The sequence below is a fragment of the Hydra viridissima genome, unplaced genomic scaffold, assembly GCF_058129835.1.
Source record: "Hydra viridissima isolate aposymbiotic clone 2 unplaced genomic scaffold, HvirCarnegie_v1 scaffold_16, whole genome shotgun sequence".
NCBI lineage: Eukaryota > Metazoa > Cnidaria > Hydrozoa > Anthoathecata > Hydridae > Hydra > Hydra viridissima.
Genome location: NW_028324315.1, coordinates 7,350,674 through 7,374,005, shown reverse-complemented (window position 1 = coordinate 7,374,005; position 23,332 = coordinate 7,350,674). Strand labels below are relative to the sequence as shown.

Below are 23,332 nucleotides of genomic sequence, written 5' to 3'. Positions count from 1 at the left end.
CGAATCACATAAATTCGGAATCTCGGCTTGTAAACTGCAAAGAAATTTTTATGAAAGTAAAAATCATTTCTTTGCTTCACAATTTGACATTTAGAAACGAGCACTTAATGAAGAGATTTTTTAGCAATATTTTGTCTTCAGCATTATTAACTTGAATTAAAATTGCGTCAGTGTAAACATTTTCATAATCGTGTGTTGAAACATCTTTATAACCATGTGTGGAAAATGTATTTAAAAGAGTAAAAACAAAACGTGAGGAGAATTCTTATAACCACTGACCAAAAGAACGTCTTCAGAAACAGCTAAAGCATGAAGCAAACAGCAAGAAGTTTAAAAATAAAAATTTTAGAAAGAAAAAATGGCCTTAGGAAATTTAGGCAATTTATTCAGCCAACTTAAACTTGTTTATTTTAAATAGATTGCATTCCTTAAGATATATTATTTTAAAAATGGTTACAACCACTTCAGCAGTTTATTTAGTTCTAAAGGGGTGTTTTAATATTTCTAGTATTTGGACCTTTTAAGAAATATTTGCTTGAAGTATCTTGTTAAACTTTTGACACCAAAAATTAAAAATAAGAAAACAATACTTTTGGGTACCTTTCTTTTTTTTTTTTTTTTTTTTGCGGTGCTAACAAATTTATTTAAAAACTCTACTAGAAGTAACAAAAAATTTCAGCTAGAAATATCAATCACATCAACGTATATTTATATTAAATTACGTTTAAAAAAATTTTAAAATTTCAACGTGAGGAAGAATGTTTTAAACTAAGAAACCAGCAGATGACTTGGATTGCTCTTACGAGCCTAAATAAAACGAGACAAACTTTACAAAACACTAAATAAATAAATAGTTGCAGAAAAAATAAAAGGTCATTTTCGCATAGATGTTCCATATTCTTTTATGGGGAAAAAAAAAAAAAAAAAAAAGCAACACCAAAACATATATATTATTGATTTTCATAGGAGGGTTTTAATTCTTTGGCACCAACATGAAATCATATTTTCCGTTTTTTGGTTTAAGTTTTTCAAAAACAAGCGATGTTTTTTTTTTTAGATAAAAGCCACGTGACTAAACTCCGTACGTTGGGCTCAACATTTATTATCGCATGACTTAACGTTAATCTCAATCAGGCAAATCGGTTACTAAGTAACCTTTATCGTGACAGAGAAATTCACTTGTTACCAGGTGTGTTGGTACAAAAATCACGTGACAAAACTCCCTACTTCTTTAGTCCGTCAGAAAAGTTAGGGGAAAAAAAAAAGATTTTATTAACACACAAAAATCTTTACAACAGTATAAAGTCGGACTCATTCCTCCAGAATGCATTTTGGAACACAGAAGGAAAATGTTTCTTATAACAAAGAAACAAACAAAAAAACATAGCGATCTTGCGTCATTACAAAAGCCCGCGACTTGACTACTGGAAATATTGCGACATGGAATTTTATCCGCTTTTGAAAGAATGAATTTAGCTTGGTGATAAAATCTAATTTCGCAATCCACCGATCTTACCCTTTCTACTATACAGAGCATTTTAAAAATGTTCAGAAACGAACTTTTGGAATTATTGCATTAAAAATGTTTCATATTTTTAAATTATAAATTTTTACTTTTAGTGGCATTAACTTCTTGCGAAAGTCAAAAATTTGCTCGCGGAGGTTTTTCTTATATAAACATTTTCAGCTTAATATTTGTAATATTACTGTGACAAAAGAAAGTTGTGCGTTTTAATTTTTGAAACAATTAAAAGATATAGTGATGAATTGTTTTTACGTTTTTGTAGGCTATCGTGTTTACGTAAAATTCCTTAGCGATATTTTATTACAAGTTCACGTAAAAGGTAAACCATAAAACATGAGCCTAAGAAGGCAACTCACTCAAGCGTTCACTTTTAATAGCAGGAAAAAAGAACCAATAAAAAGCACTTAAAATACCGCAGTTAGAAATAGAAATAAATCATTGTCATAAAAACAGCGCATTATAAATTTATATTTTAAGTAAACGAAATTATGTATTTCAGAAGTATAAAAAAAAAAAAAAAAAAAAAAAAAAGAAGCAAGCATTAAACATAATTTACTGAAAATTTACAATATTCAAAGACTCTTAATAGAAATGCTTTTAATGGAACAGGAAGTCTCGTTGAGAAAAACCGAGTGCTGAGTTAGAAATCTGTGGGTGGAGCATATTATCGAATAGCATACAGTGAAATGAGGATTTCAAATTTTATCATAAAGAGTTCGTAGAAAAAAGCAATATACGATCACGATTCCAATAAAAAAATGATTGTTTATAAACTATAGACCAAATATACGGAATAAAAAACTCTTCAGCCGACTCCTCTTCCAAATATCGGAACATCAACGCAGGAAATTTCTAAAACAAATAACAAATTAAAAAAAAAAAAAAAAACAACTCTTGTTACTAATTATAGTAAACATAAAAATGTGACTTAAATATTTGTCCTGACCGTCATTTTCTCTTTAGGAAAAAGTTTAGAAGACTCTTTTATAGCAATTAAAATATCATCAGGACTTTCTCCGGATTCTGCTCTCTCGTCAACATGTTTCCCGAAGTAAGCAAATATCTAACGCAAACAGAAAGGCAAATAATTTAAAAAAATGTAAAGAATGGACAAAACATACGGCACACCGAAACATTTTTCCAATGTTTTGTGACAAGATATAGCAAACGCGCATCAGTTCTTAGATTAAAACATACACGAACAAATGCAAATTACCACATCAATATTTTGAACGATATTTTGGAACTTAGGCTTCGCTCTTAATTGATCAAACAGTTCTTTGTTTCGAAGTAAAGAAAGTATGAGATTCGAACTGTCCTCTATATTAGCAAACAAGCATGCGTTGAGAATTTCCAGCAACATGTAAATGATTTCCTCAACAACTTCAACGTCTGAAACCTAAAGAAAAATATTATAAACGAACGCAAGTTCGTTTATAAAACAAGAATGAATGATAGAAATTTTAATTCATAGAATTTTTAATCTATGGGAAAGTTCTAGTTTAATAAACGAACGCAAGTTCATGAGATTTAACAACCGTAGATTAGGTTTCAGAATTTAACAACCTCAAAAGGGGTTCATTAACTTTTAAATGCTGCACACAATAATGAGGTGTGATCTAAATTACTTCATCAGGTTGAGCTCCTTTGATGGGTTGAACCAACAACTTGGAGAGTTTTTTAACGAGCTGTTCAAGTAGGCTGCAAAAAAAGAAAAAAAAATTTTTTTTGTATATATTAAAAACTTAAAAGTTAATTTAATCACTTTCTAAAATTCAGGCTGAAATTTATTACTTATCCTTTCAAATTTCGAACGCCACTTTTAAGCGATTACCGCAAAATACCGAACAATACTTAAATGTAAAAAAAAAAAAAAAAAAAAATAGCGCAATAAAAAAAAGGAACGCCGAACAGCACCAAAAACATGAGCTAATTAAACCGACATGGTTAGCTTTTGTGCAGCAACAGGATGTAAGTTTGTGAAGTTGCTCGCCATGTTGGCCAATGCTGCTAAACAGTTTGTATGTAGATACTTATCCTAAATAAAATGAAAAAAAAAAAAAAAATTAAAACGATGAGAGAAAAAAAAAGCTATTCGATTTGAACATAAAAAAAATAAAATAGTAGTAAACAATAAAAATGGAAGAGAAATACGATTTTTTTAAAATTTTTATCTCAAATTTAAAAAAAATTACAAATTTACCACAGACTTTACAGAACAACATTTGATGAAAACTCTATTAATAATGAAAAGAAAAAACTCACTCTCATTTTTGCCATATTGAATTGGATAGTACGCAATATAATAAGCACCATGGAACTACCCAGACTAATTCCAGACAATTTTTTTTCCTTATACCAAGATAGGTCCACCACATTCTAAAAAAAGACTGGAGATGAACAATCCAATGAATTAAAATTAACAAGATCATCGAAGTAAAACAACCAATAAAAAACCTTTTTATGAACGGCGCTGTTAAAAGTACTTTCTTGTGTAAAAATGAGGATACAAATCAGCACCATGTAGATGCCGTGTGCGTTGCTCTTCTCAGCATGATACAATACTTTTAGTAAAGGCAAGACCTAGAAAACAAAAAAAAAAAACTTGAAAAATAACTCACAGCATATTCAAACTTGCAATGTACTGAAAACATAAATGTTTTTTGAAGTAAAAATTTTTGCTCTCTCTGCATTTTTTTTCACACTAATCCGTTTGATTTCTTTAAGGATCAATGTCTTTAAATTAGTCTGATGCCTAATTTAAAGACATTGATCAAAAAGTTAGTCTGATGAGTGTAGTTAGTTGACCTGCCACAAAGCCGTTACTCAGTAATTTTAATATTTCACCAATTACATCACATACCACACTCTCCAGGTCTTTCTGGCGCAACAAATGTTTAACAAAAGATTTGTTCTTATGCAGCATAATATACAACAATAAAACTGTCTGTTCCATATGAAGGTCTCTAAAAAAAAATGTTATAAAAAACAATCTTATGAGAAAAACTCCAAATCATATTATTTTTCAAAAGAGAATGGAGTCAGAGAACTTAAGAGAACATCAGAGGGGTAATTATCAGAGGAGGGAGATCAATAAACTTTAACTTCTTAAGTAATTTACAAAAAAATCACAAAAACTAGACTAAATTAGCCTCAAGCACAGGTTTCACAGATTATTATAATTATGATAATTTATGATTGGTCTTTTAAGTTATAATCTTTATGCAGTATTTTAGCTTAATAATTCCTCTTTTAAACTAAAAAAATATATTCAGGATATCTATTCTTGCTATTACAGCAACAGATTTCCTTAAAAATACAAACTTAATGCTTTTTAATATTTATCAATTATAACTTACCGTGCAAAAGTTAAAAATAGTCTATTGAAATTAAGAGTAAATGAACACTCATTGGTTGAAATTTCTTCATCTAAAAAAAATTAATGATTGAAACAAATAATTTGTTAAAGATCAGATGAATATTTCAAATAATTTAGAGAGTTTATTGTCATTTTTAAAATCTAATAATCAAAAATTATGCACTAACCACCACCAGAGGTTTTTCCTGGTTTACAATTAAGAAGAGCTTTTCTGTACACATTGTGATCTTTTGAAGAATTGAATGATAATAATAGAAGAAGAAAGAAGCTATTATTTGCTAGAGGATAAAGAAGTAAATTGTTTGAATCAGTTGGTTGGCTGGTACTTGAGAACATGGACCAGATGCCAGCTGAAAGAAGAACTTTTTTTAGATGCTTGATAAACACACTTTTCTTTTTGCCTAATTTTAGAAGTAAATGTACTTACAAGCAGCCCATGAAACCATGCTCTGCAAATCTGTAGGTGGAGGATCATTTTTTATATAATTATGTAAACAGCCCTGAACAACTGATATTGCATTTGCCGAACTAAGAAGAACATTAAAATAACCAACAACAATCATATATATGTCTATATATGTATGTGTGTGTGTGTCTATCTGTCTGTCTGTCTGTCTGTATTATACACACACACAAATACATATAGATATATTATATCAATGGTTTATAACTAACTTTATTGTTTATTTAAAAAACTTACCATTTACTATGAAGCATAGTCAAAAATATCTTGCTAGAATCCTTTGTTTTGGATTGAAACATCTGTGAAGATAGTAGAGTAAGGAAGGATGTAATTGATTCTAGATGTATGTGGTATGTAGATGGACTATAAAGATGAGAAAAACCAAGTCAATTTAAATTACTATAAGTTTTTTAAACTTGAACACAAAAAAAAAAGCACAAGATTATATAAAACACTTTTTTGAAAATTCTTGTTGACATTATTGAATATCATTTCAATAAGAATTTTCAGTGACATCAAAAAGCCACATGCAGTGACATCAAGAAAAGATATGAGCAAACCAAAAACTGCAAATACAAAAATGTTTTGTTTTGTTCATGCTCATAAATTTCTTTCTTAAAGATTCAAATGAGTATAGATAAAACATTGTGACTGACTTACTTTACAGGCATGAAAGAAATGACTTCAGATAAGACTAAAAGATATTCCTCAAAAACAGTTGGTTGATCTGTACAAAAATTTAGTTTTAATTAAATAATTCTTTTTATAATAAACACATTTTAAGTAAAGCACACTTCCATATAAAAAAAATAATTCAAAAAAAAAAATTAACAATTAACTTGTCTATTTCTAACTAAAACAGATGAACGATTAAATAATTCAGTAATTAATTAACATTGTCAACACACCATCGAAAAGCGGCATGGTGTTAAATAAATTGATCAACTCGTCTTCTAAAAGATACTCTGAAAAGTATTCACAACAACAACGGATGATGAATAAAACATTCCTACATTTGTTTTGAGCTTCCGAGCTTAAAAAAAAACAAAAAAACAATCAAATTAACTTTATTAAAATTAATAATCTTAATAATATAATAGAATTAATAACAAATTAATAAGAAATCATTGATTAAAAATTCAAATCTTACTTAATTGTGTTGTTGGTATTAGATATGAGTTCACGAGCACAGTAATTACCAATGCAGACAAGCGTTGTAAAATTTCCACTTGCTTTGCTGTTTATTGCTTAATAGTGGAGGAATAAAATTAATTAGTTAATTAATTAATTTAAAAATTTAAGTAATAAATAAAACAATTCTTACACCATATGCTATATCAAAGAACAATTTTGCAATTTTAAAATCTTTCACAATAACAAAAATACAACAAATTGAAGTAAAAAAAATTGTAATAAATAAATGCAACTAACTAATAAATCCAATAATTATTTAACAAATATATATTGTCACCTCAAAGTAAAAATGCACCCTCTTGATTTTTTATCAGTTTTCATAAAAAATTGTAAAACCCTCCATATAATAAACTTTAAGGTAGAATGCACCAACTATAATATTATTTATATTATTTCCAATTACTATTTATATTATTGTTATTTAAAAAACCAAAAAACATCTCTTATGCATTGAGTATTAATATTGCTAAATGTTGAATTAAAATAAAAAAAATTTTATTCAACACGAATCACATTTTCTTCAGTGAGCAAAAAATCAAGATAATGTGTTCTTACTTTGAGATGACATTAATAATTAGATGACATTAAAATGATTGTAATAGCAAAATTTTTAAGTTGTTGTTTGCTAATTGGGTTAATCAAGACATTAACAATCAAGACATTAACAATAATTTTGCTGCTTGAACAGTAATTTTAATTTTTGTACTACTAATTTGTTAATATAATTTTTATTAGACATTTTTAAGGAGACTAATATTAAAAATAAAAAGACTATTTAAAGGATTAAATGAATCAAGTAGTTGATAATTGCAAAGAAACTATTTTCAATAAGACTCAAGAAAGTAATCAATTATTGCAAAACTTACACAACTTTCTGCATAACTCTTCCACATTTTTTTTAAATGACTTTAATGCATCTCTAAATAGAAGATACTAAGATAATATGATAGAAGATAACAGATAATAGATAGAAGATAAGATAATAGAATAAAATAGAAGATACGATAATAGAATATAATAGAAAATAATATAATAGATAGAAAATACTAAAATAATGTAAAGATAATAAATAGTTTTAAAGATATTTTATATTTATAAATATATAAATAAAAATATCTATTTAAAACTGTAGAAAAAAAAAATTACTTCTCAAGTGGTATAAATAGAGAAAATTGTGTGAATTCATCCCAAAACATATCTTCTCGTAAAATTTGTTGATCCCCAGCAAATTGTCCAAGGAATTTGTTGGAATCCAGGTTTTCTAATGATGATTGCTTTATTCCCATTCTTTTTCATAATAAATTTTCAGAGGAATTTTTTTAATGTTATGGAAAACTTTGTTTTTAAATAAAATTTTTTAGTAATTACTCCGGTCTATTTCTTTGTAAATAGTCAAAAAAACCATACACACAAAAATGACATAAATACTCCTAGGAAAACAGACCTTCTTTTGTAAGTGTAGTCCTCCCTCAAATAGCATAAGCATAATTACAATATAAAACAATAAAAACACTTTTACTGTGTTTTTTTATATGGTTCTTACATATTTAAATCTGATAGCAATAGTAAATTTTAACTTTGAACTGTTTTAAGTTTTAAAGTCATAAGCTATAAGCAAATTGTAAACACAGCACAAACTGCTGATCTTTAATCCTGTAACTTTGGTTATAAGAAATGCTTCAATTACTAAAATTTAACAATTTCATAAATTTAAGTAATTGAAACAACAAGGTTTTTTTTTTCATCATATTTCAGAGTATTATTTGTGCAATCAGGTAAATGTTTCTTTTATAATACTTTTTAAAAACTTTATTTGTCCTACTTTTCATTGCAAAAAAGTTGATCACCTTTTAACATATACAAATAACATATACACATATGCTAATAACATATACGAATAAAATATACATATATGCTAACAAAAATGTAACTTTTGTTAACATGTGTATGCTATTCCTATTTCTTGTTAGCACTAAATAGCACTTATATTGTATTTATTGTTAGCACTGAAATACAATAAACAAAAAAAATATTATGAAGTGTATGCATCATAAACCAAAATTAAATTTACACAAACTTTTTTTCCTGTCTAGAATAGCTAATGTTTAGGCTAGTAAAAAAAAGGTTTGGAAATTATAAAATCAGAGTAAGCAGCAGAAGAATTTTTTAAATATAACAAGTTTATTTTACTATAACTAATTAATAGGTCAACAGCCACCGACTGTTAGGTGATAATCAATTTATAGCTACTTTGTTAGTTTGTACTTACTAGATATTTAGAACGGATTGAAAACAATGATTCTTTCACTACTATACTGTCTTACTTATCTTTTTTTTTTTTTACAGTATATTCAATATCGCAAATTTTATACTTTTTTTTTGAAAAAAAAAAAAAAAGCTAGAAGGCCTTGTGTATAGACAGTTCTTTCTGTTATGAATGTATATACTCCTTAACTGTTTATATCAACACAGCCTTTGATAGAAACTTCTGATAGAAATTTCTATCTTCTAATGACTACTTTTTTTACATGAATATCAAAGCTATGTCTAGATAAATTACTCAGAGACAAATGAGTTTTATTTTAGTATTAAGAATTTTATTTAGAGATAGCTTTATATTTTAGTAAACTTTTTTTTTTGTAATTTTTAATATTATAATTAATAGATTTTAATAGACTCAAAAAAAAATTTTAATGCACCCAAATTCCAGACACCTTGACTATGATTAATGTTTAGTTAATTATGTCAATATTTTACACATAAAAAGAATATAGAATAAAATTACTTCATAAGAAATCACATTTTTTGAAACAAGTATAATCAGATCTTAAACGTTTTTATTATCTAGCCAAATTAACCTGTTAATTTTTGTATATTTATGAACATATTAGACTATTGTAATTCGATTAATCAAAGTTGCAAGCACACTATAACAGGTTTTATGCACTTTGGGGAAAGTAAATTATACAAAGAGGCACAGAATAGCTTTACAAACTCCTCAAAATAAGTTAATAAGAATGACCACCACACTATTCTGTAACAAACAACATTAACTTTCTCTTGATGACACCAACAACCATTTACATATCTGATGGAAACCTGATAGTAAGCAAATTTACAGCTAAAATAAATTTAAGTAAATTATCGGGGTGAAGAGTTTTCGCACCTTATTAGGTACTCTTCCGACTGCATCGCTATTATAAAAAAAACAATTTATTGCATTGTTTTGATAGTGTACTTAGAAGTTACATGCTAATTCACATGTTTTTTGAACTTTTCAAAATTAAAGAATAATTGTTAAACATTTTATCTTTGCGCTTTTAAGTAAAACTTTGTTTATTAGGTATTGTTAAATTACGCCCAGTTGCACCCCCTAAATGACTGTGATGGAGAATCGCCCCCCCTCCCTTAATGGATACTCCTTCAACTTTGTTTTTTGCAATTAGATAAGGAAGAACTCCTCCCTTTACGTCCCACTGAACATATTTTTCTATCAACAGAAAATTGCCAATCAAGTTCTGATGAAAATTTTATGTTTGACTCTGAGACACTCTATTTACTTAATCATAAGAGAAAAATTGAGAGAAGGATGCTTTTTTAAAGAAAGCATAAGGTTAAATAAAATGTTAATGCAAGTTTGTCAGCGAAAATAATTTCTTTAAAGAAGTCTTATTTTGATACAAAAAAAAAAAAAAAACTAAATGGAGACTAGTTGTCAATTCTTGCTTTGCTTAGTTCATGGTTCTTGGCTCGATTGATTCTGAACAAGAAGAATACAATTTAAAATTTTTATCTACATGGACAACGGCGTATTCTTGCGCAACGATGTTGTTGTTATTGTTGTAATTGTTGCTAAAGGAAGTTAAAATTTAAAATTAGCCACGAATTTTTAAAAACCTTTCAATCTGGAACAAATTATTGTCGATCTGACTTCCGATTGCGATGATTGTTTTATTTGTTGGTCGAGTTATGTAATTTCCATTGAAACATTTTTGACATAAAAATAAAAAATAAAGTTAAAAAAATGGGTTCACATAAAGTTTAAAAAATTGCTTGGATTCTATAGCTGAAAATAATGCTTCATTTATATAAGTTTTTAGAAGAAGAAACTTACAGCAGCACAGATCTCCATCACATTTGCATTGTTTATATTGGAGCGAGTATTTCGATTCTCGGACTGATAGGAAACATACTCTCAACTGTTGTTTGGAAGCGGATAAATAGAAAGAGATGTGATGTAAGAAAAAGTGCAGGGGTATATTTAATCGTGCTTGCTGTTACAGATATTTGTTTGCTGCTCGTATTTTTATGCACAGAGGTATTGCAGACGTTAAAACCAAACATAATTGAGTCCTGTTATATGCCATTCTATAGTTATTTTGGATTTCCCATGTTCTACTTTTTTTTAACAGCCAGCGTTTGGACGGTAACATGCATAACATTAAATCGTTTTATTGCTGTACTGCTTCCTTTGCGCTCAAAGGTTCTCAACAGTCTTAAGAAAACCTATGCACTCATTGTTGTGGTTTTTTTATTTTCATTTGTCGTGAATATTCCTCGCTTTATCTATCTACCCAGCAATACAAGTAACGAAACTGTTCTTAAAGAACACCACAACCAACACATGACGATGTTCCATATTTATGACTTCGGAGTGCACTGCATGTTTCTCTTAGTTGCTCCGTATATGCTGATTATCATATTGAACACTGCCACGATTTTCCGACTTTGTCAAAGAAGGCGTGAAAAAAATAAAAGAGGAAATTCTTTTCAAGAGAAGCAAATGACGATTATACTTCTCACCGTGTCCTTCTGTTTTCTGATTTTCCTTATGTGGCAATGCGCTGCACAGTGTTTTTGGATAATGGGGTTTAAGAACCAAAGTTTAGGTGATTGGCTAATTCTCGATCAGCTGTATGACTTTGGATTGCTGGGTATAGTTTTTAATTCGTCTTCAAACTTTATGCTTTATTGTCTGACTGGAAAGGAGTTCCGAAAAGAAGTTTGTACTTTTTTCAAAGGATACTCTTGTAAAAGATAGAGTTTCTTCGCGAGCTTTTAAGAGCATTTTTTATAAATTTATGGATAACCTTTTATACAAAAAACTTCTAAATAACTTTAAATTTTTAGTTTTGTAACATCTCTTCGTTTTTGCAGATTGGTTTAGCCTAATCGTTGGCACATTGCTTATGATACTTATGATGATGTTGCTGTACACAAACTTAACTAATAGTTTTGAAAATATGACGAAAGAAAGTAATAACAAAAGAATACTTCTTTCTCTTTTAAGGTGAATAAAATAATTTCTCCCGCACGGGGAATCGAACCCCGGCCGCCTGGGTGAAAACCAGAAATCCTAGCCACTAGACCATGCGCGATGTTAAGCTCGAGAAAGGTCAAAATGCAAATAAAAATAAAAATACTTACTACTGGTTTTTCTTCTCTTAATTATTTTACTTAATAAATATTCTCAATTATTTCTCATCAATATATATTCTCTTAATATTAACTTATACAAAATAACAACACATTAATACAAATAATAACGCATATTTAAAGTCACTTAAATATCTTTGCTTACGAACTCTTCTCATAAGGTTCTTTAGAATTTCCATAAATTCTTCTCATTGAATTCTCTTTAAATCTTCAAAATTCTTTTCTCATAAAATTCTTCTTAAAACTCTTTTCTCAAAAAATCCCTTTTAAGTCTCTTAAAACTTTTTCTCTCATAAAGAGAATTACTCACAATCTCTTAAAACTCTTTCTTAATACATCTTCAAAAACTCTCTTTAAAATGAAACACTTCATCAAAATCTCCCTTAAAAAGATCTGAAAAAAAACCTCCGTAAGATTTTTTTTAACCATTCTTTTTCTACTCGTCCGCAGATGTTATTTTGAATTCTCATATAGATAATAGATTTCTTTTTCTTCAAGTTCGTTTAGTACTTTATGTTTCAACTTCTGAGCCATGGTATTTTAAAACAGGTTTTACTAGTTTTCTTTTTGATTAATCTAGTTTATTAGTGTTTCTCTCATAATAGCTACAGAACTTTCGAGAACTTTACTAATTAAACTCATACCATTGTATTTCTATTCGTGTTTGCGAAAACAATTTTAAACATTAATGATGGGACTTTTTTGTGTTTTGTGTCATTTTTCATGTAATTGAACATGCGTATCCACCCAGCATTTTGGTTGACTCATTCTTTTCTTCGATCGAATGTTATACGTTTGAGTTGGGTAAGGACTTAATGATACTTTTTATAATTTTCTCATTTTCCCTCATCACATGGCTCTGTTCTTCAAAAAAAAAAATCATTACTTGATTTTTAATTACAAGGATAGTTCAAATGTAAATGGTATGCATGTACTGTTTATCGTGTTGATTATCAAGATCTAACATTTCGAGATTTGAAGTTGGCAATGTCTGTCTTTTATTCCTCTAGACTTTGAGATTGAAGTTGGCATTGTCTGTCTTCTATTCATCTAGACTTTGAGATTTGAAGTTGGCATAATTTGTATTCTATTCCTCTAGACTTTGAGATTTGAAGTTGGCATTGTCTGTCTGCTATTCATGTTGGCTTCGAGAATGTTTAAGTAGATATTGATTCGCGTTTTCAATAAAAATGTTTTTAACCGTGTAAATATATTCTTAAATACTCCAATATTATATTGTCGTGCATATACTTTCACTTTACATAAACTTTCAATAAATTTCTTTATAATACAATTAAAATATGCTACCTCTTACAGATAGTTTAATATTAATCTGGAAAACGTAAGGTGATAATTGGAAAAAGAAAATAAGCAAATCATCTTAAAAAAAAAAAAATGCGTGGGCACTGAGTAGCTTGGGCTAAAACCTGAAAATGTGCCTTGAGAAAAGTTAAGTTTAAAAAGGTGAAATACAAAACTCGATTAACTAATTTGAAACCTCAATATTGCATTTCACACAAAAATATTGTTTGTCATTGTCATTCGTTTGTCTTGTCTATAGATAAGTATCCTAATCTTAGATATTGTTGTTTCAGAATATAGACTTTAGTTAGTGGACAGTTAATAAATTTCCGTAATTCCTTGTTGTTGTTTAAATTTGTATTTCGTGTGTACAGTTTAAATATGGTAAACGTCACTAACCTTTTGAATAGGTATCTTCGATTCAAAGTATTGTACTGCAAATGTATTTGTTCCAAATCAAAACATTCTATTCCTAAATGCTGGTATAAATTCCTTTTTAGGTATCATCCTTTGTAATAAATGGTTGAATACTTTCCAACTAGGCTTAGAAGGTAACTTGGTGTGTAACTAGGCTTAGAAAGTTCTTACTCTTAGTTCAAACTCTTGAGGAAAATGTAATCGATCTTTGATCCAAATTATAGCGAATACTCTGATATTTTCTAATATCTTCAAAAAGTATGTTAAAAGATAAGTTCATAATAAGTTAAACAAAAAAAATGTAACCACAGCAGAAAATATTTTAACAAACCAGTATTATTGGCCAGCATCGTTTATGTAAAATTTGTGGATGTCGAGTTGTTAACTCAATTGCATTTTCTCAGATAAATCTTGCTTTCATTCCCACCAAAAACGCTTGTTACAAATGTAGGAATAACCCCAACGCAAATAAAATATGCAACTTTTCTCCTTTTATTAATTATACTCTTGATCTTCTTGGACCCAAACCAAGAGATACTTATCATATGTAGTCAAAGACCCTTTCAGTGTTTAAGATTGTTAAAAACGTAGACACTGAAAGGATCATTATAGAGTGTTATTTTTAAGTGCATAGAAATTTATAAAAAACTTAGATGCCCTGTATCTTTGCAATTAAAAATTTACATGCCTATATCCTTTGTAATTAAATCAAATTTTTGTTATCACGTTTATGTAGTAAAAATTTAGATTGAAGAAGATATAAAAATTATATCTGTAAGAAAAACTAAAACACTATAATTTATAACATTTTCTCAATTTACAAGAAACGTTGTAATAAATTGTTGGTACTTAGGAGTATTGAGAAGAAACGTCATCACAATATCAGAAAGAATGTCTCTGCGAATAAACTTTTTTTCCGTTTTAATAACTTTTCATTTTATTAAAACTGTTCTAACGAAAAAGTAACTTATTGCACTCGTAAAACTAACGATATATGGCATAAATATCTAAAAGAGAGTCCTTTAGTTTTATGGTATACAAAAATTGAACACCAAAATATAATTAATAAAGAGAAGTAAAGAGAAAACAAAGAGAAATCAGAAGTAAAAGAATTTGCAAGCGAGACCAGATGTTTTAGATGTTTTTAAATGAAAGAGATTTGATGATAGAAATGCCTTAATTTGACGTCACCTTCGTTTGTCTAAAAAAGTTTCTGTTATGTTTAATTGATATGAAAAAACAATTCATCAAAAAAAAATGAACCGGTTTTTTTTGATTAAGGATTATCAAATTAAAACGAATATTGTTCACTAAACTTATTTAGGATATTAAACTTGTTGCGACCTCGCAATGGAGTATATTCTGAAGTAGAAGCAAAGAATATTTCTTCCAATCAGCTCGTCAGCGAGAGTGTGAAAATAGAAAAAAACATCTAAAAAGCATCACTTGAGATCCGTTTATTGTTATCAAGACTGTTAATAAAATGGCTTTAAAGATACTTGCAAAAAGTAAGTTTTTGAGTTGGGGGAGTTTAATACCCCAGCCATCCATAGCGTAACTTCTTTTCCCCGTCCTTTAATGATAAATCTAGCTATACAGCTGCGTCATATTGTCTACGTGAAACATGCAACATTTATCATAGTTGTTGAAAATAACGAACATGACGTCAAATAAAGTTTAAAAAGTTAATTAAATAGTAAAAAGTTGAACAAAAAGTTTGAAGTTAATTAAATAGTAAGAGTAGAAAGTTTAAGAAATGGTAAAAAACCTATAAATTTGCTTGTTTTATAGTATTATTATGTTTCTACGTCATTATTGTTTAGTTTATTCTAACTATACGTAATTTGCACACAAGCTATTTATGCATTAGACAGTTGTTTACCAAAAAGTGGAGCGATTAATGTATACAATTTATATTCTTCTATAAAAGTTCCTTGTTCTAAGATAAGACAAAAGTTTTCAATGTGTTAGTTTTTACAGCAATTATCATAACTAATATACATTTATCATATGCAACATTTATCATTTAGCTGTTGAAAATAATGAGAAGAATCTCAGTGAGAATAAGCAGGTGGAAGTGCGATAGAAGGTATTATACAATGAATAATATGCGTATATACATCTTTTTTTTCAATTTCTTTTCATATGAAAATTAAGCCTCTCTTGCACTGAGTCTTCACTTCTTGGATGTTTATTCAAGATAATAGATAAAATAAATATATCAAAATAAACTTTAGTTTCAATATAATTATATACAATTTAACTTTATTCTCAATACAAACCTTCATCTCAATATAAGTTAAAGAAAAAGAAGAGAGGAAAAAAGTAACGAAGATAGGGAGGAAGAATGCAGTACTCTCCAAGGGATTGTAAGCATTTTTTGCTTAAACACTAAATTTCTCCAGAGTGATGAAAGCATCTTAACATACATACATAAATACATACATACATACATACATACATACATACATACATACATACATACATACATACATACATACATACATACATAATAATCAGTCACTTAGAAACGAAGATGACATCAAATTAGGATGCCATCAAATTGGTTGTCATTTGTTTAAAAAGTTGTTTAAATAGTAAGTTGTTTAAAGAGTTAGAAGAAAGATTTTGAGCAACGGTAAAAAACGTATAAATTTGCTTGTTTTATAGTATTATTATTAGTTTCTGCGTCATTATTGTTTAGTTTATTCTAACTATACATAATTTGCACACAAGCTATTTATGCATTAGACAGTTGTTTACCAAAAAGTGGAGCGATTAATGTATACAATTTATATTCTTCTATAAAAGTTCCTTGTTCTAAGATAAGACAAAAGTTTTCAATGTGTTAGTTTTTACAGCAATTATCATAACTAATATACATTTATCATATGCAACATTTATCATTTAGCTGTTGAAAATAATGAGAAGAATCTCAGTGAGAATAAGCAGGTGGAAGTGCGATAGAAGGTATTATACAATGAATAATATGCGTATATACATCTTTTTTTTCAATTTCTTTTCATATGAAAATTAAGCCTCTCTTGCACTGAGTCTTCACTTCTTGGATGTTTATTCAAGATAATAGATAAAATAAATATATCAAAATAAACTTTAGTTTCAATATAATTATATACAATTTAACTTTATTCTCAATACAAACCTTCATCTCAATATAAGTTAAAGAAAAAGAAGAGAGGAAAAAAGTAACGAAGATAGGGAGGAAGAATGCAGTACTCTCCAAGGGATTGTAAGCATTTTTTGCTTAAACACTAAATTTCTCCAGAGTGAGGTTAAAAAGAAAACACAAATTTGAGTCAAAATTTCTTGGATTGCATTCACTACAAAGGGAATCTCTCAGCTGTACATTGCTCCGTCAGGCCAAGCAGTCAATGAAGATGTGTATATTTCAAAATGACTCGTTAGATTGGAGAAATTCATTGAAAAACATCATAAAAATGACAATATTGTTTTTTGGCCTGATTTAGCTTCGTCGCATAATTCACGTAAAGTACAAAGTTATCTTTATGCAAAAAATTTTGAACTTGTACCTAAAGAGCATAATCCTGCTAATGTGCCAGAATTATGTCCAATTGAAGATTTTTGGTTTGAACTTAGGAGATTAGTGCACAACAAAAACTGGCAAACTGAAAACCTAGGCAAACCTAAAAAGCGGATGGAGTTTTTAATTAAAAGAATCGATATAGAATGTGTACATCAACTTGCTGCCGCCACATTTACAAGAGTAGACACTGTTCGTCGTCATGACATGAAGAACTTATAAATCTATTTATTTTTATTATTTAGATGTTTTTTGTTATTATACTTTTTAAATTGTAAAAAAAGATGACTCCGTTAAAAAATTATACCGTTTCTAATTTTGTCCAGATTTTTAGTTATCACAGGTTATTTAGGCTTCATCCATTAAGTCCATTTGGTCATCCATTGTGATTATTTCCTTTGAAACAATTTTCATCATCATCATCATCATCATCATCATCATCATCATCATCATCATCATCATCATCATCATCATCATCATCATCATCATTAACATCATCAATGACATTATTATCATCATCGTCATCATCATCATTGTTTGATTCGTGGTCTTTTTAATCCATAAATGCATTTTCAACACAATTTGAATTCTTTTGGAAGTAAGCCACTAAGTCTTTCAGACCCTTTCCTGTATCAGCAATACTAATTTTAGTGTCGCCAGTTAATATTTCTCGTGTTGATCTTTTTCTAGACTTTCACTTGGATGTGGAAAGTAATTGTCAATCTAGCATTGAGTGCAGGATTGCAGCGGTGATGATTCCACTTGTCTTTACAATGTTGTTGGTAATTCTTTCTGTTTAACGCGTGGAAGTATAGGAGATGGTATGAAACTATTGAAAATATGTGTATATAGCCCTCTTTTTTCAATTTATTTTCATTTTCAATTTATGCCTCTTTTGCTCAGAGTCTTCACATTTTGGATGTTTATGTTTTCACAAAATAATGTTTAGTGCTTTCAAAAATTTCTTCACAACCCCAGGCCAAGGAGAATCCTTCAACGTTGCAACAGAAATGGAGACTATCGACTTGTGCGAAAAACTTGGTGATGTCATAATGTCATCTTCTAAACATAGAAACTTTAGTACCTGGCAACAGCAGACACCGTCCTTGCAGCCCGGAACTCAACAACTCAATTTTTGCTTTTTTCACACCCAAATATCTGAGCAATTCGTTCAGTTCTGACTGTTTTTATCAGATGGTGGGTCACCTGATGAGTAACGTTCAAATTCTGGCTCAATGTCACTGTCGACTCCTTGCATCGGAGTTTCTTCATCTGGTTCGTCTAAAGTCCAATCCTCGGGTGGTCTCGGGATTGGGAGTCGTCATGTGGCACAGGTCTCATTGTTGAAGGCAAGTTTGTGATATTCAATTGACTTTGTTTTCGGTAGAGAAACCAGATACTTTAGTGAAACAAAAGTAACGGTCCGTCACATGTTCTTTTTGTTTAAATATGTATAAAGATTGTGGATGATAAATTAGTTTTTTCTCTAAGATAATTTATTTTAAGTCTTGAGCTTTTGTTACGTATCCAAACAACGTTTTTTAGAGTTGAGTTAAATAAATGAGCCTTTCAACTTTCAATAAAATGTTTTCTTGTTTTGTTTTCCGTTTGCATATGTGCAATATCTTGATTTTTCTTAAGTGTCCATGATCTACCCGCCCCTCCCCTATTTATTTTCTTTACGGCTGTCTTTTCATTTTTTCATTTATTCTTTTTTGTGAGATGTTTTTTTAACTAAAATCTTACTTAATGACGCACGCGCATTTAAATCATTATTCTTAGTGAATCCTAATATTTTATAGATGCAACCCAACAAACTTTTTTCTTTTAACCATCATCATCATCATCATCATCATCATCATCATCATCATCATCATCATCATCATCATCATCATCATCATCATCATCATCATCATCATCATCAATCATCATCATCATTATCAATCATCATCATCATCATCATCATCATCATCATCATCATCATCATCATCATCATCATCATCATCATTTTTGTAATCATATATCAAGTTTTTTATAATTATGTATTTAAACTACTGTTTTCTATAAAATGAATTAATCCGTCTTAGTTCATCCCAAACCTGAACATTTGCTGGACAAGAGCTATACTAAGAACATTACATTTCATACTGTTTGTGCAAATCTATTTTTAACTTCTTTTTCTAAAAAAACAAATAAGAATGTTGATGGAGAATATGATGTAAAGATAAATATTAAACATGCAACCATTTGCACGCTGATATATTTTAAAAATGATTGTTTTTTATGAAGTAACTGCATTGTTTTGTAGCTGCGTTTTTTAGAGAGATCTTGAATTAAGTGCCGATGTAGAATTAAAAGAAAGAAATGAAAAGTTTAAAGAGGACAGGTGAGACTCTTGTAATTTATCATAACTTAGAGCAGAACAATATTTCCAAATGTACAAACAATCTATATTGTCAATATCATTTAGTGAAAGAAATCCACTTAAAGCAGCCCCTCAATCAAATTTAAAGAGAAAAAGAATGAGGGGCGTGTTTAACCAGCCCACTGTTCAAAGAAATGTAAGCATCGTTTTTATCATCCTTATTAGCTTTATTTTTTTCCTTTAGCCTCTTTTTTTTTAAATTTTTAATACAGTTGTTTATTTAAGTTGATTTCCTGTGTTTGTTAGAACGAAATCAATCAGCCTTTGACACGTCGCTGTTCTGACTATAAGAATGATAAGAATCAAGAAATGACATTTGAATGATCGTTTTTTTTTTTATCTTTTCTTATGACTAAATTGTTTATTTATTAAGTTTTACATGAAGTGGTTGCTTTTTTTTTTTAAACATGAAAGAAAAGAAATCATTTCAAATCTTATTTTATCAAGCTATGTGATAAAACGCGATTAAACAGGATAAAACGCGATATGTTTTGAAAATTGATGTTACTGAAGGTGGATCTAATAGCGCGAAACTTCTTTTGTTAAGTACAGCGACGAACAGCGGTCTATTTACCCAAAAAAAAGCGAGGAAAACAAAAGATATTTTAAAACTAAAGGGTCAAGCGTATTTAGTAAATTTTTTGTTAATTTTTTAAGACCCACTAAAATCTTCCGAAAGACAGGTCTTCAAAATGTAAAGAAAGTTGTTTTAATTCTCAAGTTTTGTTAAGTAGCAAAAAATAGAAATGATCTCCCATTTTTTTTTTGTTTTTTTGCTTGTTTTCCAATTCACTTAGAACTCGATGATAAAGCTATTTTGACTTTGAAGATAAATCAAGAAAAAGCTAGGTTTCCAAATTTTACTTAGGTGTTTATTATGAAGAATATCGACCAAGTTAAACTTTTAGTAAAAGACACTGAAAACATTCTAATAGCAAAACTGCACGTTTTATATTAAATTCAATTTTTTCGCGTAAACTAAACTTAAAAAACATTGTTTGGATATGTAACAACTGCACGAAACTCAAAATAAATTATCTAAGCGAAAAAGATATTTTTCAACTTTTACAATCTTTACACACATTTACAATTGTTCATTAGCCAACGGGTACTTTTTTCGATTTTAATTAAGTTTACATTTTGTCACAGGCATCCAAGTAAGTGTAATCTTTGGTATGATTAATCTTAACATACTTTTTAGTGCGCCATTTTTTCAGGATTTTCAGATTGCTTGAAGTTTAAGGTTTTCAAACAGCTGCATAAAAACCAATGTTTTTCTTAAGTAAAACCTTTTTTAGCAGTATTTTAAAAAGAAAGTTTTTTACGGTTTTTATTGAATGTTGCTCACGATAACAAAACCTATGATTGGCTCTTACTCGACGAAAAATGAGAATGTTTTCGCGCTCCGTGGTTTTTTTTTTTTTTTTTAATACCTACGGATCCTGCATTTCGTTGGATGCCACCTGTGGTTTTAAATGTTTTTAGGGTATTTCTGATAATATTCTCTAAAAATTTTAATATTTTTGCTATTTATATTCCTATTATTTACCACTTTAATGTTATTCTTAACGCACTTTGATCCTTTATGTGTATCTTAAGTTTTAGATATTTAAATTTTTTAAAACGGTATTAAATGTGACTAAGCTGGTCATCATATGCAATTTTATGCAACCTTTTACAGGATGTTATCAAAGTTATAGATAAATTAAAAATCAAAAACAAAACAACAAAAAGTAAATTTCTAATGAACATTTTAGTTTTAGAGAAATATTTTTCCTGTGGTGCAAAATAAAAAGTTTCATCCTGAGCCAAGATGGTTACTCTTTTATGATATTTGAAAAAAAAAAAAAAAAAAAAAGAACTAAGAACTTTACAGCGCCTTTTATTATTATTTTTTTTGAAAACACTGTATACCAAAAGACCAAAATGTAAAACAGTATAACTTTTCGCGAAGTTAGAACGATTTCATTTTATATTCCATTTTAATTGTTGGGAGAAAATGAGTTAATAATTTTAGTAATGATTACTTTTAAAAAACACTTTATTTTTAAATTTTTCAAGGCCTCATCAAAGATGGTTACCATCATCACCATCACCATCATCATCATTATCATCATCATCATCATCATCATCATCATCATCATCATCATCATCATCATCATCATCATCATCATCATCATCATCATCATCATCATCATCAATAAAATTGACTTTGAAACCGGTAGTGCAAGGCTTGGTAGTGCACCAATGGAAATCTTCCAGGGGTCATACTAACACTTAAATTCACAATAAAAGAAACCATGGTATGTTCAAATATGATTTTGTATGAATATATATATATATATATATATATATATATATATATATATATATATATATATATATATATATATATATATATAATGTTTTCAACTAAATTAAATCACCTTCTTTTAAACTTGCGACCATTATTGTTTTTTCTCCATCTTCTAATCCAAAAATCATGATATTGATATCTCTATTAAAAAATGTGAATAAACTAAAGTGTACGCCAAGAAATATCTTTATATACTACGTTGTAATGTTTAAAAAAATTTAACTCTTAATAACGTTAATGACTTTTCCAAGCATTTATACGTTTAAAGCAACTGTTTTGTCTTTAATTTGAACTACTAATACAAATGTTGCATTTTAGTTATGCTACGAGCTGTCAAAACAAACACTCTTACAACTATTATGTTTCCACTTTAAGGTAAGTACTTTTATAGAAGAATATGAATTATATGCATTATTCACTTTACTTTTTGGTAAACAACTGTGTAATGCAGAAATAGCTATTTAATTGAAACTTATAATTATGCTATGCAGCAAAAAAATTATACATTTATTACCATTTTTCATACTTGCTAATTTTGCTTCAACCTTTGAGTTGGTTTATCATTTATGGGGAAATGACAACCTCCTTGAACCGGTTTAGATACAACACCACATATTCGTACCCATGACAACGAAAAAAACCCGTTTAGTATTTAACACTCGTTAATTTGCTTGATACCACATATTACTTGATATAATGTAATAAGTGTTTCATGACGGAATGAACTTTCGTTTCAACAAAGTTTGATTTTAAGGTGATCTTCTTTTAACATGGCTTTTATTACTTAGGAAAATGACTTCTAACAGTTACAATATGAACGGATTTCGCCAAACTTTTCCGTTAAACCGCGAGATTTAACGGAAAAGTTTGGAGAAATCGAATTGTTTTGTTCGATTTCCCATTTTAAACTTTAGAAGAAAGATTTTGATTTTTTTCTAAAAGTAAAAAAAAATACTGCAAATTTTAGCATCACTTTTCAAAGAAATAACAACGAAGGCTTTAAAGAATTTATATTTATACCAACTATTTAGAAAAAAGTTTAAAAATAAAGTGTTTTTTAAAAGTAATCATTACTAAAATTATTAACTCATTTTCTCCCAACAATTAAAATGGAATATAGAACGAAATCGTTCTAACTTCGCAAAATGTTATACTGTATTACATTTTGGTCTTTTGGTATACAGTGTTTTCAAAAAAAAAATAATAAAAGGCGCTGTAAAGTTCTTAGTTCTTTTTTTTTTTTTTTTTTCAAATATCATAAAAGAGTAACCAT

At 28.6% G+C, this 23,332-nt stretch overlaps 2 protein-coding genes, 1 long non-coding RNA gene and 1 other non-coding gene across 8 annotated transcripts; 2 read left to right on the top strand and 2 right to left on the bottom strand.

Annotated features, from left to right (window-relative positions):
• Nucleotides 1–2,168: 2,168 nt before the first annotated feature.
• On the bottom strand, nucleotides 2,169–8,958 carry LOC145180956 (dymeclin-like). 2 transcript variants are annotated; one of them, XM_090073688.1, is made up of 17 exons: nucleotides 7,708–8,958; nucleotides 7,428–7,480; nucleotides 6,518–6,614; nucleotides 6,276–6,400; nucleotides 6,028–6,094; nucleotides 5,605–5,730; nucleotides 5,332–5,432; nucleotides 5,072–5,254; nucleotides 4,885–4,954; nucleotides 4,389–4,491; nucleotides 3,983–4,108; nucleotides 3,791–3,904; nucleotides 3,469–3,563; nucleotides 3,154–3,226; nucleotides 2,742–2,924; nucleotides 2,472–2,588; nucleotides 2,169–2,377 (listed from the first exon to the last, which is right to left on the bottom strand). In XM_090073688.1, the coding sequence occupies exons 1-17, from the start codon at nucleotides 7,845–7,847 to the stop codon at nucleotides 2,231–2,233; spliced, it is 1,920 nt and encodes a 639-aa protein (XP_089929814.1). In that variant the 5' UTR covers nucleotides 7,848–8,958; the 3' UTR covers nucleotides 2,169–2,230. The 2 variants fall into 2 exon arrangements, 1 of the variants encoding a protein (XP_089929814.1); XR_016447836.1 differs by having other exon boundaries at nucleotides 2,208–2,377; nucleotides 3,092–3,226.
• Nucleotides 8,959–10,586: 1,628 nt separating this feature from the next.
• LOC149877838 (putative G protein-coupled receptor 139) lies at nucleotides 10,587–11,602 on the top strand. Its single transcript, XM_090073610.1, has one exon. It carries the CDS (start codon nucleotides 10,637–10,639, stop codon nucleotides 11,600–11,602), a length of 966 nt encoding a protein of 321 aa, XP_089929736.1. The 5' UTR covers nucleotides 10,587–10,636.
• A 265-nt stretch (nucleotides 11,603–11,867) lies between these two features.
• Trnae-uuc (transfer RNA glutamic acid (anticodon UUC)) lies at nucleotides 11,868–11,939 on the bottom strand. Its single transcript has one exon. It is a non-coding gene; the product is annotated as a tRNA-Glu (tRNA).
• Nucleotides 11,940–12,426: 487 nt separating this feature from the next.
• Nucleotides 12,427–21,897, top strand: LOC149877836 (uncharacterized). 4 transcript variants are annotated; one of them, XR_016447883.1, is made up of 7 exons: nucleotides 12,427–15,224; nucleotides 15,747–15,805; nucleotides 16,016–16,085; nucleotides 16,628–16,686; nucleotides 17,969–18,099; nucleotides 18,228–19,664; nucleotides 19,749–21,897. It is a non-coding gene; the product is annotated as an uncharacterized LOC149877836 (long non-coding RNA). The 4 variants fall into 4 exon arrangements; XR_016447884.1 differs by lacking the exon at nucleotides 19,749–21,897 and having other exon boundaries at nucleotides 18,257–18,863; XR_016447882.1 differs by lacking the exon at nucleotides 19,749–21,897 and having other exon boundaries at nucleotides 16,897–18,099; nucleotides 18,228–18,863.
• Nucleotides 21,898–23,332: the final 1,435 nt, after the last annotated feature.